The sequence below is a fragment of the Erpetoichthys calabaricus genome, chromosome 8 (assembly GCF_900747795.2).
Source record: "Erpetoichthys calabaricus chromosome 8, fErpCal1.3, whole genome shotgun sequence".
NCBI classification, from domain to species: domain Eukaryota; kingdom Metazoa; phylum Chordata; class Cladistia; order Polypteriformes; family Polypteridae; genus Erpetoichthys; species Erpetoichthys calabaricus.
This window is the reverse complement of record NC_041401.2, coordinates 85,521,217-85,540,094: the sequence shown is the minus strand read 5'-3', so window position 1 is coordinate 85,540,094 and position 18,878 is coordinate 85,521,217. Positions and strand designations below refer to the sequence as shown.

The 18,878-nt window shown below is 37.3% G+C and overlaps 1 protein-coding gene across 1 annotated transcript in view; it reads left to right on the top strand.

The window, feature by feature from the left end:
* The window catches only part of zzef1 (zinc finger, ZZ-type with EF hand domain 1), a 281,144-nt gene that overhangs the window by 218,727 nt on the left and 43,539 nt on the right, over nucleotides 1-18,878 (top strand). The window contains exons 41-46 of the mRNA XM_028807021.2: nucleotides 2,051-2,225; nucleotides 3,445-3,577; nucleotides 4,093-4,307; nucleotides 8,261-8,380; nucleotides 8,480-8,674; nucleotides 8,876-8,976. Of these exons, the coding sequence (XP_028662854.1) occupies nucleotides 2,051-2,225; nucleotides 3,445-3,577; nucleotides 4,093-4,307; nucleotides 8,261-8,380; nucleotides 8,480-8,674; nucleotides 8,876-8,976 (939 nt within the window). The remainder of the gene's footprint in view (nucleotides 1-2,050; nucleotides 2,226-3,444; nucleotides 3,578-4,092; nucleotides 4,308-8,260; nucleotides 8,381-8,479; nucleotides 8,675-8,875; nucleotides 8,977-18,878) is intronic.

Genomic DNA, 18,878 nt, shown 5'->3' with positions numbered 1-18,878 from the left:
CCTACAAGGCTTTGAGAATGTAGGAGGAAAACTGGAGTACCCAGAAGAAAAACACAAGACACATTCTAACTCTACACGGACAATTAGGTGCTCTATTTGAACAAAATACGCTGGATTGGTAAAGTGGCAGTGCTAATCAATCTGCACTACTGTACCACCTAAGCTAATGCTATATTAACTATAGTTTAACCTGAATGTCTCACATTTCTAAAAATAACAGCATTCACACTTTACAGGTGTATGTTAACTCAACTGTCCTAAAGCTGAAAAACAGTATAGTATGGGTGAAAAAGAAAAAAAAAAAACACAAAACTTTTTCACAGCATGTTTTACATTTTTTAGATCCTTTAGAAGAGTCTAGCTTTTTGGGTAAATACGAGTGAAAATCAAAATGTAAGCATTATATTTAAGTTAAAATAGTGAAATTAAGACTGGCTGACAACTTTATTTACTAAAAATGTCATAAACCTCTGTAGTAGTAGAGTGATATACCATGTTAGCCATTATCAGTGCAAAGAGAAGTAAAGCAAAATTACACCTTATATGCAAGCTTTATAGGCAGCACACGTCCCTTCACCTTCATTATACCTTGCTTGAAGAAGGTATTGAAAATTAGAAAATATTAAATTTAGACAAATTATTTGAATAAAATTTTATTTTTATAAAATACTGCTACATTTTTCTACTACAATTACTACTACTTCTACTACATGTACTGTAAATCAACAGTACTGGGCTGTATAGTGAATATAAATGTTAATTTTATCTGACCCTCACAGACCCTTTGAAACCCATCAATCCACGGACCTCAGGTTAAGAACCCCTGCTCTATTCTATGTAAGAGGATACAATTAAGCTCTGGCATTTTCTCTTAGCTTTGGTGCACAAAGGTGTTGTACCGTGTTAGCCATTATGAATGTAGAGAAAAGCCAAGCAAAATGACACCTTTTATTGGTCAACTAAAAAGATTACAATATGCAAGCTTTCGAGGCAACTCAGACCCCTTCTTTGGTGCACAGAGATACAAAGTTCCTTTTTAATTTCTCAGATTGCTGAAAAACAATATTGTTAATGCACAGATTTAGAAATAAGGTGATTATCATCGATCATGAGGTCCAGTTTACCTTTAGTGCCAAATATCTTTGCTTTGGGAGGCATTTTAGTATTTTACAGGATCGGCATAGTTTGGAATTATAACATTCTGCATCACCAGTCATGAGAACTATTTTGTTATCTGCCTCAACAGATGTGCTGCTGAGTGTTGAGTACCAGCCCCAGATCCAAATTGATGAGCTCTGTGCTGAGGGTTTAAATTTTTAATTATTAGCCACCTGTCTCTCTGTTACCCAATCACCATATGGCTGAATTCGTATAGCTGATTTTGGCCATGCACCGACTACTGTAGAGTATGGAGAAACTTAAGCTGAATTAAAAGTGGCCGAATTTTCTAAACCAGCCAGGTCCAATTGTCAGATTGCCTTATCATTATCAGGTTACTAACACTGCCCTCCGAAGCACTTGTTTTTCCCATCAACTCTAAATTAGCTCCACTTTCCAAAAATGCATAGTTATCTGTAACTTATGTTTAGTTTAATCATTATCTGTTTGTGTTCTCAGTAACTGTAACTGCTCTTCTTTTTATCCCCATGTGTCAACAATTTGCTTTCATCTCCTGCTAAATTATCAGATAATCTGTTCTGGTGCTGCTAAACACTCGGTTTGCTCATTCGTGCTTGTGTGAGATGCTCTTGTGCTTCCACTTCTGTAGTACTTGGAACTGTAATTCAGTATATGCCATGTTAAATGAAAGTTATTATTCATGTCTGTATCTGTTTTGAGATTTACCAATATTTTTATAAATTCTATTTCATTATAAAAATCGTGTCACTTTATTTTCTGTTGTGAGTATAGCAAACGTGTCTAAATAAAAGTCAACAAGATTTTTTTAATATATTTTTATGAAAATCTAAGTTAAGCTAAGAATACAATGTGAAAGCACAAACTTGTGTTGCTATTTTTGGATTTTTAAAATGTGTCTCCTTTCTTGCAGCCGAATAGGTCTGGACTGGGCTTGCTCTGTGGCAGACATCCTTCGTGATTTGAATACATGCCCTCAGTGGAGTAATGTTATTGCTGCCTTCACAAAATACTGTATGAAGCAGCTGCCTTTTCATCTTAAACGTACCAACCTGTTTACTTTGCTTGTACTTGTGGGATTCCCAGAGGTTTGTGTTTTTAATTGATTGTCTGTAGACATGGTTCTTTAAGTGTGATGCATCACATTTATTCCGATTTTATCCACACTGTGGTGGCTTACACTTTATTTAATTAAACTACTTTCCTTTGACTTTTTTAAAACTTGTTTCTGCATTAACGAAAAACAAGTAATTGCATCAAGATTTAAATGTTGATGTTACATCTAATTCTAAGCTTCATTAACAACCTAGTAACATATTATGGATATTTTACTATAATTTTTCTCTGTCCAAACTGGGTGTTACTGTGTAGCTTAAGGGATGTAATGAAGACAATGCTCTAATTTGTGTTAAATTTTCAATTTTGTCTTTCAGTTTAGAACAATTAAAGTGCTACAAAGACACATTCAAGAAATAAATGTACCCAGCTAATTTCTAAATTTAGCCTGTCTGGTGTCCATAGAAACAACAACAAAAGTAACTAAACAACAAGCTCTAGTTATTTAGTGTATGCATATGTTTGTTTACTGAGGATATTCCACATTTCTATAAAATGTGCAATGGAAAGCCACCTTACAAGCAATTGGATTCCCATCCTATTATTTACCACCACATGCCTTGGCATGAAAAAGTGCTTGCTATAAGTAAGGGGGATGGGGGTTGTTGTATTAAACTAATCATGCCAAAAAAGGCAATCAGAGCAAATATTAATTTACATGCTACTAGAAAGGTCCAGCACCTCGGTATCCAAAACGTCAATTTCGGTTTAAATTTGTAGTTCCATTAAAATTAATAGTTTTATTAATTTGAAAGGTTGACATAAGTTCTGTGTTCTTCTATGAGTATAGTGTAGGCCCAAGTAGCATGCATTATACTAACTAATACGCAATGCAGGAACACAATCCTCCTTTTACACATTAATAATCCCTTAAGTGTCTGGACCTGTCAGTTCCATTTGTCAATTGTAGTCTCAAACAACAACCTATGGAATATATTAGCATGCAGTGTAATTTATCCGAGGTATTATAGCACTGGTTTTCTCTTCTTTGAAAATATTTCTTCCACCTCTCTCTCCTGCGCACTGAATAGTCATTTATATCATAGCCCCACACCAAAAAAGGATTGAGGAACATAGCATAGAAACAAAACTTCTTTATAAAAGCTGGAAAGTATAAATTATTTGAAGTTTGTCAATACAGGAGGAAATGGGGAAACCTGCCTATTTTGCTGACTCCCTTTTCATTTTCAGGTTCTGTGTATGGGTACTCACTCAGTTTTCTTAGACAATGCTAATGAACATCATGATGTAATCATTCTGAAGCATTTTACTGAGAAAAACAGAGCTGCTGTAGTGGATGTAAAAACACGCAAGAGGAGAACAGGTTAGTTGACCAGTTAGTATTAGAATGTATTTGTATGGGTGTGCCTTCCAATAGACTAGTGTCCTGTCTAAGGTTGTTTACTGCCATGCCCCAAGCGATGGTGGGGTGCTCTCCATCTCCCACAAGCCTGACCTGAATTAAGTGGATTAAAAGAGGGTGGATGGGTGTTTTTGAAATTCTTTTCTTTCTTGCTTTATTTTTGCAATTATCTAACTCATTCAGAATCAAATTGCATGATGCTGATCTTTTTGTGTGTGAGTAGGGTTGCAAATTTTGTCGTCCATGTTTAGTTTCAGATGCTGCAGAAAATTCCAGCTGAAGAAGCGGACCCTTCCAATATGCCCCTTTAGGCTATATATGGTGTAGGGTTTAGTGTCTAATGCAGAAAATTTTAGTTTTAACCTGAATTTGACCTATGGTTAACTGAATCCCATGTTACAATACCAAGTGATCAAATTGATCAGTGGATTAAAGTGTAGCATTTCTATTGTGATTTTTCCTGTTCTTGTTTGTAGTGAAAGATTATCAGCTTATAAAGCCTCATGATCATGCTATTGATGATTCCTGCTCTGTACAAAGCGCCTCTGCTCAGCTTATCCATCACCTCCAGCACTTCATTTTTATCATCAACTATTTTCTGGAGGCTAATGTTGATAACAGCCAAATGGATGCTGTGGAAGCTTCATGGGTTCTGTCACTAGCTTTGAAAGGACTCTACAATACTATTAAGGTTAGTTTCTAATGCTGCACTTTTAATGAGATAAAGGAAGCTGTTTTAATGATTTTGCATCTATTTTTACTAGTACCCTAGGTTCTTGTCTATAAGCCGGACTCATGTATAAGCCGGAGACCAAAAATCATACGAATTTTTAAAATAAAATCGTATCATAGATAAGCCGGACTCATGGATAAGCCGAACGTACTATAACCTATAACTAATAGAAGGGAGGGAGGTCAGTGGTCTCACTCGCACCCATTTAATTTCTTTAAGGGGAGAGAGAGTGTGAGACATTGGCGTCTCTCTCACTCCCCGCATGGCGTGGTTGGAGCGGCCGGAGTGCGTTCTTTCTGCTGTGGGCGTCGCCGAGTCAACACGCGCGCGTAGCGGTCATTTAAATTGTGATTTTATATGTAAGCATATTTAAATATATATCGCAGATTTTTTGCTGGTTCGCGGATTTCTGCGGACAATGGGTCTTTTAATTTCTGGTACATGCTTCCTCAGTTGGTTTGCCCAGTTGATTTCATACAAGGGACGCTATTGGCAGATGGCTGAGACGCTAGATTGCTTACTTTTCTCTCACTCTTGCGCTGACTATCTGTGATCCTGACGTATGGGGATTGAGCAGGGGGGCTGTTCGCACACCTAGACGATACGGACGCTCGTCTAAAAATGCTGAAAGATTATCTTCACGTTGCTATCTTTTGTAAAGCTGATTCCTGAAAAGACATGCTGCACAGTGCTTCGCATACTTAAAAGCTCGAAGGGCACGTATTGATTTTTGACTGAAAAACAAACTCTGTCTCTCTCTCTCTCTCTCTCTCTCTCTCTCTCTCCCTGCTCCTGACGGAGGGGGTGTGAGCTGCCGCCTTCAACAGCTTTGTGCCGCGGTGTTTCGCATACCTAAAAGCCAAACAGCACCATTGATTTGTTTGCTAGAGATTGTTTTCTCTATCTATGTGACATATTGTGCTCCTGACACACACACCTTTGAAGAGGAAGATATGTTTGCACTCTTTTAATTGTGAGACAGAACTGTCATCTCTGTCTTGTCATGGAGCACAGTTTAAACTTTTGAAAAAGAGACAAATGTTTGTTTGCAGTGTTTGAATAACGTTCCTGTCTCTCTACAACCTCCTGTGTTTCTGCGCAAATCTGTGACCCAAGCATGACAATATAAAAATAACCATGTAAACATATGGTTTCTACTTCGCGGATTTTCTTATTTCGCGGGTGGCTCTAGAACGCAACCCCCGCGATGGAGGAGGGATTACTGTATAAGCCGGACTTATGTATAAGCCGATATTCTATTTTTTCATTTTCACAACTTTTTTCTTTAGATAAGCCGCGGCTTATAGACAAGAACTTAGGGTAATTAAAAAGTGGAAAAAAAATTAACCTATATTGTACATCCCAATACAACTTCCACAGCTGTATGTGTTATTTTTTTCTTTACTTACATGTGAGATATTGAAAATTCACTTTAAATTACTATCCTATTGCTGTTCAGCTGCTTATAAATATTGTACAATTTTTCCTTACTAATTTAATGGTAATTCTATTTCTCAACTTAATGACATTTAATTACCAGGGCGCATGTCCCTTTCCCTCAAACCTAAATCAGTCTGGTTTCGGTGAGTGTTGATATTTTATTTTATTTTTTTACAATAAGTTCTGTAATGGTCTAATGACCTGCGTGCCACTTACACAAGATGGTTTGAAACTCTTTGCCACGGTTAGACATTTTCAGTGTGAGGCCATGCTTGAAACTCAGGAAGAGTGGAATATTTGCATTGAACTTCTATGAGAGAGAAGGGAAAAATATTAAAATTCAGTAACATGCAAAATGTGTTTAAGATTTTTTTTTTTTGCTTATTTGCTTGTTAACAACAGTATCATGGCCTTAAGAATGTATAAAATATATGAAACCAAAATAGTTGCATTATTATAAAAAAATAGCATATTAATGGTATTCCTTGGTAGTATCATGTACTTAATTAAGGTGACCACATTTGTTGTATTTCCCAGGGTATATAAACTGTAATTTTAATTATATGTAGTCCTCAGTAACGTCAGTTATACTCAAAATAGATAAAATCTGACCAATCAGATGCCCTGTGATTGCACCTGTGTCAAACTGCAAGAAAACATTGACTTTGGACAGAAAATTAGAAGCCTAGTATATGTAAGTGAAGAGGAATATTTTTAAATTCTGTTTTTGTAAGTTTTAGCACAGTGGTCAGTGACATAATTTGATGATTGATTTTGATATAAAGTTCAGATATTTGGTTAGTGATCTGATTCTTTTTTTCTTTTTTCTTTTTGGTCATTTTTAAATTGACGTCTTATACTCATTTGGTGAATAATGTAGACTGTATATGTTTCAGTCACTGTTTAAGGCCTCTTTTCTAGTTCTGCAGCTTTGTCATATATAGGAACAGTGTAAATACAAGATACGTTTTGTGTATTTTTTTTGTAGTAAATTAGCTTTAATTGTTTGTGAAGTGTCCTATTCCACACTTAATACTTATGGTCATCCAAACCTTTTAAGCATTGTACAAAATAATCGGTATAATTTTGAACAGGTCAAATACAGAACTACCACATACATTTATATATGGTAAACACAACTTCCACAACTAAACCAAGAATAACTGAGTAAAGACAGCTAGGAGATGGGGGTTAAAGGGTGGTGTTCAGATGTGGATGAACACTGTGCTCACCATACACCTCTGCCCAGCATTTTTCTGGTCTGGTTTTAAAAATAGGTATCAGGGAAAGGCTGCCTTAATGGGGCAACATCAGAAATTGCTAAGTTTTCTGCTTCTCAGAAACATGACTTGATTGTGGGGACTCCAAACTATAGTGCTGCCAATTTTAAGACCGTGGCTTATAAAGCAGCAGTGCTAGCCAATGTGCTATTGTGATACACAAGCAAGAGGCAATAAAATAAAAACAGCAGTGATTAAGGTATGTGCCTTGAAACAATCTTTGCATGTTTTAATGAGATATATTAGAAATGTATCGATTTGTACACTATTGTTAAGAAAATGCTACAATTGTCTCTCGGCTAATTGTTAAAAGTAAGCCGATATATACTGCCCATTATTCCCATTGCAAAAATATTTCTCATGATGCTCCAGCAATGAAACTTAGCAGGTAGGAAAATCTCTGTTGTGTGGGTTCACTTTAGTGTTTGTGTGGACTGATACTAGAAATAGTATTTGCAAATTCTGCTCTGCAAAAATTTCATGAAGATGGAGTACTAGTAAAAACTACAGTACCACAAATTTCATTGCTCACCTCAAGACAAGGCATACTAAGACAAGTTTCTGAAAAACAAATCTGCTTCAGTCAAGAACGTTTAAGGTCCAGTGTTGGCCAACAATATTGGAATTCTGTCAGTAATGCAAAAGTTTGATAGTCTAAGAAAATTAAACTCAGACAGTGCAAAAACTCAAAGTATTACTCCGTACATAATGGAATTCATCACACTTGACAATCTGTTATGGCAGATTTTTTGTTATTCTAAATAAAAGTTATTTGAAATGTGTAACAGAGAGCAGTTATGTTATAAAATAAAATACATGTTTGTATATTTTGTTTATTAAGCTAATGTTAATGTTGCCTACACTGAATTAAAGTGACTGAACAGAAGCTTAAAATGAGAGAGTTTAAGTTAGAAAATTATGGAATTCTAAGACTGTTTTTGTTTTTGTATGCCAAGAATTGGTATCATTTTCATACCAGAAAAAAGTGCACTTTGATTTTTCTTATTTTGCAAATGTCATTTATTATACTTCCACTAAAGTACTGATCCAATGCCAGCAGAATCATCAAACAATCAATATTGGACAGGGTTTTTTTTTTTTCTTTTCATTTTCAAATAATCGCCTATCGGTATCAGCCAGAAATTGTCATATTGGTGCATCACTAATATTTTTTTTTAATTCCAATAACAGAAACATGGTGTACTGGAGGCCCAAGAAGCCATTTTGCAGTCTGGACTAATTAAGCTTCTGGTTCGAAAATGCAGGAAAGGCACCGGATTTAGCAAGATGTGGCTTTTAAGAGACTTGGAAGTGAGTACAAATAGACTAATTCTAGTACAACTTTCAGTAATCTATAACTGTACTAAGTTTTTTTTTTTTTTTTTTTTTTTATATTTATTTTAAATATAGATACTTTCCATAATGCTTTACTCCTCTAAAAAAGAAATTCATTTAATAGCTGAAGGAACAGACACAGACAATGAAGAGAAGGAGGTTGACAAAGAGCTGGAATCAGACCATTCTAGTGTTCACACAGATGATCTGGAACAAAATAAGCTAGACCCTCTTGATGGACTTGATGAAGAAACAAAGATTTGCTTTCAGGTTAGAGCATGTAAATATGGTTAGTGTTTTAGATCAACCTATTTCAGCTATTTATTTAATAACATTTTTAATGTACAGGACATATGCAGTATTGTAGAATTAACAACAGTTTTAGTGTGGGTTAACATGAAACACTCAAAGCCAACTACCTCTTTAAATTATGGAATTTATCTTATCTCATGGATGTAATGTGTGTTGCAGATTACACATGATGCACTTAATGCCCCGCTTCATATTTTAAGAGCCATGTATGAGCTGCAAATGAAGAGGACTGACTCTTTCTTCATTGAGGTTCAGAAACGGTATGTCTTTTTTTAAGTACTTTGAGTATAACAAAACCTTTAAATTTATATTAGCATTTTTTTATATACAGTAAGTGTGTATTGTAGTCTGTAATTTTCAACCAATGTACAGTAGTACATTTTACATCTACATTTTTCACTTAGTAGATACTTTTCTCCAAAGTGATTTTCAAAAGAGGTCAGCATAATCAAGGGAATATCAGTCTTGGGGAACGTTTAGGAACAAGTGTTCTAGGACAAGGTTACAAAATTGATCATCACAAGTGAAGACATCCAAACCAAACAGAACACAAACCTAGTTAATCTGTCCTTAATTTACAAAGACCTGTCAAGGCCAGTTAAACAGATACTCACATAGCAAGAGAGTCTTAACACTAGAATTACCAGAGTCTACGAAAAAACTCGTAGATCCGGCCCACCTTAAAATCATTCTCACCTCTCTTTTGTCTTCTAAATGTGCCGATTAAGATGAGCAGCAAGCAACCGGCTATTCCATCCCCCACCGTTGCAGAACGTTCACAAAGTTTTCCCAGCTCATGCCTTGGTTGATTATCTGGGAGTGACTGAACTGCTGGAGTTTTACAGTGGAAATAATAGATTGTTATTTGGAACACACGCATTTCATGTGCGTTCCGTTTCTACAGTAATCTGTGTAAACACATTGTTAAAACAGAAACTTTTTCATATTGTAGTAATAAATGTTACAAAATGTAGGCATAAACTATAGAATGTGTGAAGCCTGACGTCCAAACATCAAATAAACGCTTTCACAAAAGGTTCAAGGATGATGTAACACCTTCCGTGGCGTAACGCTAAGATTTGCAGAATCGGAGCATTAAAACCTTGCCATTCCTTAGAGACCCGAGTTCGATTTGCTTGCTGGGGAGGAAGTGTTTTTTTTTTTTTTTTTTTGTAACCTCAAACGGACATAAAATTTATATATTGGTATGCACTCTTAATTCGTTAAGTTTAAAATGTCGATCACGGTTATTTCTGTTGATTAATTCATGCTTTTTTACTTAGAGTCAGAACAGGAGCTTGTTCAGCTTCTAATCTGACTCTAGATAGATAGATAGATAGATAGATACTTTATTAATCCCAATGGGAAATTCAGCGCCACAGTATAAATTCACACCCGATCTGACGCTGCTCGTTTTCAAATAATATTGCATTACTTCGACGATGTTTTCTGGTTGGTACTATTCGCATCATAAAATGATTTCATCAAAACATCACATATATTTGTCTTACTTTTTTTAAAATGTGCATTGATCACCGCCAGCATGTTGTAGCACACACCTTGGGTGAGCTATAGCGCATCTTTATGTGAAAACAGCAGTGTCAGATGGGGAGTGTCTGATGATTGCATATAGCGTTGAAGTTACTGATCTTTACAATGCTTTCCTCGGCATGTCCTGGAGTACAAAAGAAACAGCATACAGCAACATGTGGGGACTGGCAAGATTGGGAAAAAAAACCACGCGGTCGTATGTATCGTGATACACTGCAGAGCTATAGCGTGTCTTTATTTGAAAACAGCAGTGTCAGATAGGGTAGGGAATGATCCTGAATGCAACTGAGAGAATGAAAAGTGAATAAAAAACAACAAAAACAAAGCTAACTTTTACAAATATCATAAATTACACCGGCTGTTACAGACTGAAATCAAATGTATCTTTTTATTCTAAAATAGTAAAAATAAGAGCAGTTCACTTCTCAAAAGGAAGTCGAGCAGGATCGGACTCGTGACCTCTTGATTCCCAGTCAGCAACTGATACTGTTGCGCCATGGTGGCAGCTGTAGTAAATGAGTGTCAATGTCGCACACTAAGGTGGCTTTTTTTTTTTTCGGCAGTTATATTTTTAAATAAAAGCGCCCTTGTTCTGTTATATTTGTACCTTTCGTGAAAGTGTTTCTTTGATATTTTGGACTTCAGGCATCATACATTATATAGTTTATGCCTACATTTTGTCATTTACTACTAGAATATGAAAAAGTTTCTGTTTTAAAAATGTGTTTACACAGATTACTGTAGAAACGGAACACACATGAAATGCGTGTGTTCCAAATAACGATCTATTATTTCCACTCTAAAACTCCACTTCACTCCCAGATAATCAATCAAGGCATGAGCTGGGAGAAGTTCGTGCACGTTCTAAGTCGGTGGGGGGATGGAATAGCCGGCTGCTTGCAGCTTGTCTTTATCTACACATTTAGAAGACAAAAGACGATGGCAGAGAGATGCGAACGGATTTAATAAGCGAGTTTAGGTGGGACGGATCTACGAGTTTTTTTCATAGGCTCTGGTAATTCTAGTGTTAAATACATTGAGGAAGTTTGTGTGGAAGTGTGGAGTTTGTCCCCCAGCAAGGAGCTACACATGAAATGAATCTGGATTGAGATTTGATTCCACAAAAAAATGGCATTATCAGATGCTATTCACTATCAGAGCTATGCAGGAGAGAAGGAGCATAGGATATCATTAGTTTTTCCATATACATAGGTGATGACCCATTGACTACTCTGTAGGTAAACATCAAGGATAGCAGACCTGATACGAAGATGCTTTGCCAGCTCCAGTGGAGACATAAGCAAAATAAATATGTGAATAAGTGTGTAAATCACTTCTTAAATAAAATATGCATTAACAGGACCTGAATACCTTGCAGTTGAGGGTTGTGACTAGACATTTTATATAAATTTGGACATTCTTCACTTAGCTTGCATTGCAGTGTCTTTTCCATCCACAGAATGGAGTAGACAGCTATGAAAAAGATTCTGCAAATGCATACTGGTACACTTTTTTCATATCTTTTGCTTACTACAGTATCCTTCTAGCATTGAAGTCTGTTCATAATTACAGCATGCAGAAAATATGCCTTTCCTATAAATAAAACAATTGTTTTAGTATCCATTTTAATTTTTTTTGTATAGTATAGCACCATCAACTGTGATAAATTGACATAAAATATTAAACCATTTACATACATTAATACATAAAACAGAACACAAAGTTAAACACTGTAGATTTCAGTCTTTGTTCATCATTATCACCCTTTTAATAGCTATTTTCTGAATGTACCCAGGTCAGCTGGTGGTCCCCCAAATATTACTCCCTCTCCACACTCCATGGAGAAGGCATCCTTTAGGGTGAGACTTGTTCTTATCCTGTCATCAGACACCACTTCAGACCACATATTCAGCCACTCTCTGGGCCAAAATACAATTGCAGAGTGTGGCACTAAGTCCTAAATTTTGAAGTTTAGATGTGAGCTTTAATGTTACAACAGTGTTGAATGCTACGCTGCACTCTACAAACAGGATTTTAGCATAGCAGTTTGTATTATCTGTTGTGGTGATCATGATTATCTGGAATATTCTGTTTAATGTGTCCCAGCACTAGTCTGTCAAAGCACTTCATCATGATTGGAGTAAGGGCCACCGGTCTGTAATTATTCAGATGGTCATCTTTTGTTTTCTTAGCCACAGGGTTAATTGCTGGCCTTTTGAAGCAGACTCTACCAGTGAACTATTAATGATGTCATTGAAGATATCAGCTAATTGGCTGCTACAGGTTTCACACACTGAAACTCTTTCCATCCCGGATGCCTTATGGAGATTAACTTGTTTAAAAGACCTCCTTTTATCATGTACTGAAACAAAAAAGATTAATTGTGTGGTGCTACAAGTAACTGAATGGTGGGCTGTTTATTGTCATGATCAAAATGAGCATAAAAGCAATAAGCTGATCAGGAAAGTAAAATGCAGATGAGACTAGATTAGATCATACTTTGTAGTCTGTAAGCATCCCTAATCCCTTCCAGGGTTGGCACAAATTGCCACAGCTGCTAAATGTTGTATCTAGGTTAGTTCCATACTGACATTTAGCCACTTCAATTGCCATACTGAGTTTGAATTTACATTTTTTGTAGTTTGCCATGTCACCACTTTATAATACATTGCCTTCTGCTTTCAGAAAATTCCTTTTGTCAGTGATGACCCACAGTTGAGTTTCTAAACATGTCTCAATTTACACAGTCAAAGCAGTCTTATCCTGTGCTGTTTTAGTCTAGTACTGTAATGCTTTTTAAACCTGGCTCTTCACATTTTTGCCTCTGCTTGTAAACTGGCAGCAGGTTTACTGACAGGTTATCAGGTCCTCCAAGGTTGGCAGCATTGTAGTGGGTAATAAGCCTTTTTTCACCCAGGTGTAGCAGTGATCCATAGTATCTGCTCCCATAAGATAAACATTCTGTATGAGGAGAACCATATCTATCTGTGATTTTAATGACTGTGTACTGTTATCATATTATGTATTTCCTGACATTGATTTAATAAGTATGGACTATACCATGTGAGCACAGCGCTTGAGAGGCCAATGTAATTTTTAAGATAGTGTAATGGAACAGAGGGATCAGTAGTTTTAAAAGCTTTACACAAACCTTACAACATAAAAACTGTACCATTCCATAAAACAAACAACTTTAAAATGTTATTGACAATACAAATTAATGTTGTTTCTATACTGTTGTGGCTCTGAGGGTAGGGATCTGAGCCGGCAATCGGAAGGTTGCTGGTTTGAATCCCGTATATGCCAGAAGTGACTCCACTCCGTTGGGCCCTTGAGCAAGGCCTTTGACCTGCAATTGCTCTGTCCTGGGTATGATGTTAATATGCATCCAGCTTTGTCCTCTAACGTTCAAGGGAAAATTCGGGGATTGGTGGCAACATTGGCACTCCAGCCACTGTTTTTATTAAAAAAAAAAAAAAGAAAAAACTTTTAACAGTTTTATTCCATTTGCACAGCTGCATTCGGGTCTTAGTTTGAGATTCTGAGGAGGTTCTTTGTGTGGTGGATGCAGCAACACACTGTATCAGTGCATTTTCCCAACCTCCATACTGTGGCCAATTCCAAAGCCAGAGTGAAACTCAACAGGTGGATTGTAGTAGTAATAATAATAATTAATAATTCATTACATTTATATAGTGCTTTTCTCAGTACTCAAAGCGCTATCCACACAGGGAGGAACCGGGAAGCGAACCCACAATCTTCCACAGTCTCCTTACTGCAAAGCAGCAGCACTACTACTGCACCACCTGTGAGGACATAATAAGTAAGACTGGGCTGTAGCTGTATGGCAGCTACTTTTTCAAGTACTTCTGAAAGAAAAGGAACATATGCCGTGTCTGTGAAAACACTGCGAGTGAGCTGCCTTCAAGCATTGTGCTATTCACTCACACCCTTCTCTGTCCACGATGTTCTTCTTTCCTTACTACAGATTGATGCTGGTTGTGAATTTCATATACTAAGTGCTTTGTTGCTGTATCAGACACTTGCCATAGTTTATGTGGAACGTAGCTGTTGACAAGCAGTAGTTTCTGATGAAATGCTGATGGCCTTTCACCCAGTGCAAGTTGAGCAAACCCGATCACATTTTGAATAGTTGCTGATTTAAATATCAAATATAGAGTCAGGTCCATAAGTATTTGGACAGTGACCCAATTTTCATAATTCTGGCTCTTTACTTTACCACAGTGGATTTGAAATGAAACAATCATTATGTGATTGAAGTGTAGACATTTGGCTTTAAGGGGTTTACCAAAAATATTGTATGAACTGTTTAGGAATGACAGATATTTTTCTGCATAGTCTTCTCATTTTCAGGGGCTCAATATTTATGGACAACTGACTGAGAAGGTGTTCCATAGCCAGGTGTGATCAGTTTCCTCATTATTTCATTAACTATTTAACAGGTAAAAGGTTTGGAATTGATTCCACGTGTGGAATTTGCATTTGGAAGCTATTACTGTGATTTCTTAATATGAGGTCCAAAGAGCTGTCCATGCAAGTAAAAACAGGCCATGATTAGGCTGAAAAAACAAAACAAAAACCCATTAGAGAGAGAGCAGAAACGCATGGAGTGGTCAAATCAACCATTTGTTACATTCGTAAAAAAAGAAACACACTGGTGAGCTCGGCAACTCCAGAAGGCCAGGACAACCAAGGAAGACAGCTGTCCTAGATGATTGCAGAATTCTTCCCTTGGTGAAGGAAAACCCCTTCAGAACATTTATTCAAACCAAGAACACTTTCTGGAAGATAGGCCTATCATTGCCAAAGTCTACAATCAAAAAAAGACTTCACAAAAGTAAATACAGAAAATTTACCACAATGTTCGAACCACTGGTAAACCTCAAACATAGGAATGGCATGTTAGACTTTGCCAGAAGACATTTTTTAAAAAAACTGTCCAGTTCTGGAATAATTTTCTTTGGACAAAGGAAGCTCAGATCAGTGTATACCAGAATGATGGAACGAGAAGAGTATGGAGAAGAAAAGGAATAGCTCATGATCTGATGCATACTACATCATCTGTGAAACATGGTGTCGGCAGTGTTATGGCATGGGCATGCCTAACTGCCAGTGGAAGTCACTCACTAATGTTTATTGATGATATGACTGCTGGCAGAAGTAGCAGGATGAATTCTGAAGTGTATAGGGCTGTACTATCTGCTCAGATACAGCCAAATGCTACAAAACTGATAGGACAATGCATCATGTAAAGTATAAGCAATGTGTACGCCTTTGGACACTGCTGCTAACATGTACTGTTTATACTTGTGTGTGTACTTTATGTAAATCTGGAGGATTCCACAAGGTGGCAGTGTAAGGTATCATCACAGTGAAAAAACAACATTTGGCTTTGCTGTGTCGTGAATTGCCCGAAATATCCATTAAATTCCCAGGACACATTGCCACAATATTTCTGAAAAGGATGGATGTTTAATGATTATGTCCATCAATCCAGGGATGTGCCCATTCCAGCTAGCATCGGGCACGAGGCAGTAACAGTCCCAGACAGGGCATCAGCTCATCACAAAGTGAATACAAGCACACATATACACTAGCGTCATTTTAGCATCACCAAACCCCCAAAACTACATTTCCTTGGAATGAAACTAGAGCACACTGTGGAAACCCACTAGGAAAACATGCAAACTCTAGGCAGGGAATACCAGAGACATGACTCCCTGCGAGGCAGCAGCGCTACTACTTGGCCACTGTGCCGCCCCCACATGTGTATTTATTAACAGTATTCATTATTTAATTGAAGTTAATGATTTATCTGTAAAAATGTAACAGATATGCTTTAACACATTTCATCATGAAAGTGATACCAAGTATAAATACAAGGATTCTAAATGTGCAGAGTTGTAATATCATAAATTTAATGTGTTCTGTGTGACAGGAGGAAGTCCCAGAAGCACGTAGCAATTAACAGCTGGGTTGGTTCTAAGATGAAGTTTATGCCGTTCTACTTTAATGACAAACTAAACTACGATATTTTAAAGTCGAAATTTCCAATTTAAACACAAAAAAGACCTTTTTTATTTTTTCCTCACTGTGCACCTAATTTTTTTTTTCTCTCTCAAATATGCTTCTATACATTCTGATGCTGTTGCAAAAGTGGGGGGAAAAAAAGACTGCACAAAACATGGTGTGTGAGACTTTTAAAATGTATCGCGTCATTGGTGGTTATAATACTGGAAAAAAGTGTGGTGGTTCTAATGTTAAACAAAATGTCAACAATACACAACAAAGAGGGAGAGGAGTGAAAGGTCAAGGAAGTTACTACAGGTGAATAAAACCAGAGCAGAACAGGAGAAGAAACACCTAGCTTTATCTATAAAGCAGAACTGAATGCTTACATTTGTTGTTTTATTTATAGATGTTTGTGTAGGACTTTGGAGGTTGGGTAGTAGCCTGCTTTTAATCTATAATAATAAAAGGCAAAGCCCTCACTGACTGACTGACTCACTCACTGACTGACTGACTGACTGACTCATCACTAATTCTCCAACTTCCCGTGTAGGTGGAAGGCTGAAATTTGGCAGGCTCATTCCTTACAGCTTACTTACAAAAGTTAGGCAGTTTTCATTTCAAAATTATACGCGTAATGGTCATAACTGGAACCTATTTTTTGTCCATATACTGTAATGGTAGGCAGCAAGATGGCCGTAGGAGACTGAGTTGCGTGTCGCGTCATCACGCCTCCCACGTAATCACGTGAACTGACTGTGAACTCAGTACGTAGAAAAGAAGGAGGAGCCCCAAAGAGCGCAGAAGAAAACATTCATTACACAATTGACAAGGCAGCGAAACAATAAGAAGCGAGTGAGTGACGCATACAAGCATCTTCATAAGACACGAGGTATAAAAAAGCACGGTATAAACCGTAAGTCTAAATTAACTTTATAGAAACGCTCACGCTGCCGTTTGCAATACCATATTCGCGAGATACAAGTTTAATGAGAAGACACGAGGTATAAAAAAGCACGGTGTAAACCGTAACCTTAACTTTATAGAAACGCTCCCGCTGCCGTTTGCAATGCCATATTCGCGAGATACAAGTTTAATGAGAAGACACGAGGTATAAACGACAGTTTGCATCACTTTGTAACAGAGTTAAAATTGCTGTAGCGAGAAACTTTTAACTGCCGGGTCTTAGCTAACATTAAATAAACCCGTGGACATCGCAACATCACACAAGAGACTGGCTCACGTGAAGTGACTGAACGCAGCAGGAGTGATCACTTGCATTAATCAAACCTGTTCAAAAAACACATTACACAATTGATAAGGTAGGAAAAGAATATGAAACAAGGCACGGTATAAACCGTAACTTTAAGTTTATAGAAACACTGCCGTTTGCAATACCATATTCGCCCCTGCGAAGCGCGGTGATTTTGCTATATATATTAAACTATTTCAACCATTGTATGATCTGCTTCTCGCAACTGAAAGAGGGCACCGTGGCAGAAGTTAGCCGACTTGCTCACCAACCACAAGCGTTACCTGGTAGGTAACCACCCATACAATCAGATTGTGAATCAGACTACGAATGCCTGCAATGTAATTACCCCGATCTACATGCTGTCAAATGAACGAACCTCACGCCGTGGCACAACGTTAGGGGCTTCGCCTCTACGTCCGAGGATCGATTCCGGTAAGGGAGTGCAGTGACTGTGTACTCCTGATGAGCCCACAATTACGGCGAAACACGTGTCGCATACTATGCATCTTCAAAGCACGGTGTAAACAGTACGTTTAAATTGAGTTTATAGAAACGCTCCCGCTGCCGTTTGCAATACCATATTAGATGACTTTGTAACAGACTTAAAATTGCTGGAGCGATAAATTTTTAACTGCCGGGTCATGTCGCGTGTTCTTGGGTAGGTACACCAAAAAATTTATACATTTATGCATGTAATGGGCAAACAAAAAATGTACTATACCCGAAAGCACTACAGTACTACTCAATGTATCTTTACTTCTTAAATGTTAATGTTTTACTGTTTAATAATTTATACGATTCTTATATGTTATTCAGATTCTTTTATCAAAATACCAGTAACAGCGCACTCCACGATAACGTGGAGTGAATACACTTGACATGACCATTCATAGTATTTATCCTCTTTCTCTGTACGTTTACCATTCGTTTGCTCAGAGGTTGATGCGCTTGCTGCTTAATGAGCAGCTCTTGACCCTAGCGTCCCGCTGCTTCTCTTCTTTCGTCGGCATCTTTTCCCGTTAAAACTGATTTCTTTTAAAACTTAGTATGTTTTCTTTAATTTTTCAGTTAAGCTGGCACTTAAGTCTTCAATCTGCCTCAAGAATGATTAGCGAAGGTGGTAGACAATGAAAACATCAGCCGTACGCATCCGCCACGCACGCACTGGTGCGCGCAGCTGTGAGTTGATTCTACAATAAAATAAAGATGAAAAGAGTAATAACTTGCACCACCGCTATTCAATTACACTTGCCTAACGCCTCTCCTAAGGGGAAATACTGTGGGATCTGGGCATCTGTCAAAGCAGCAATCACAAGCCCGATTACA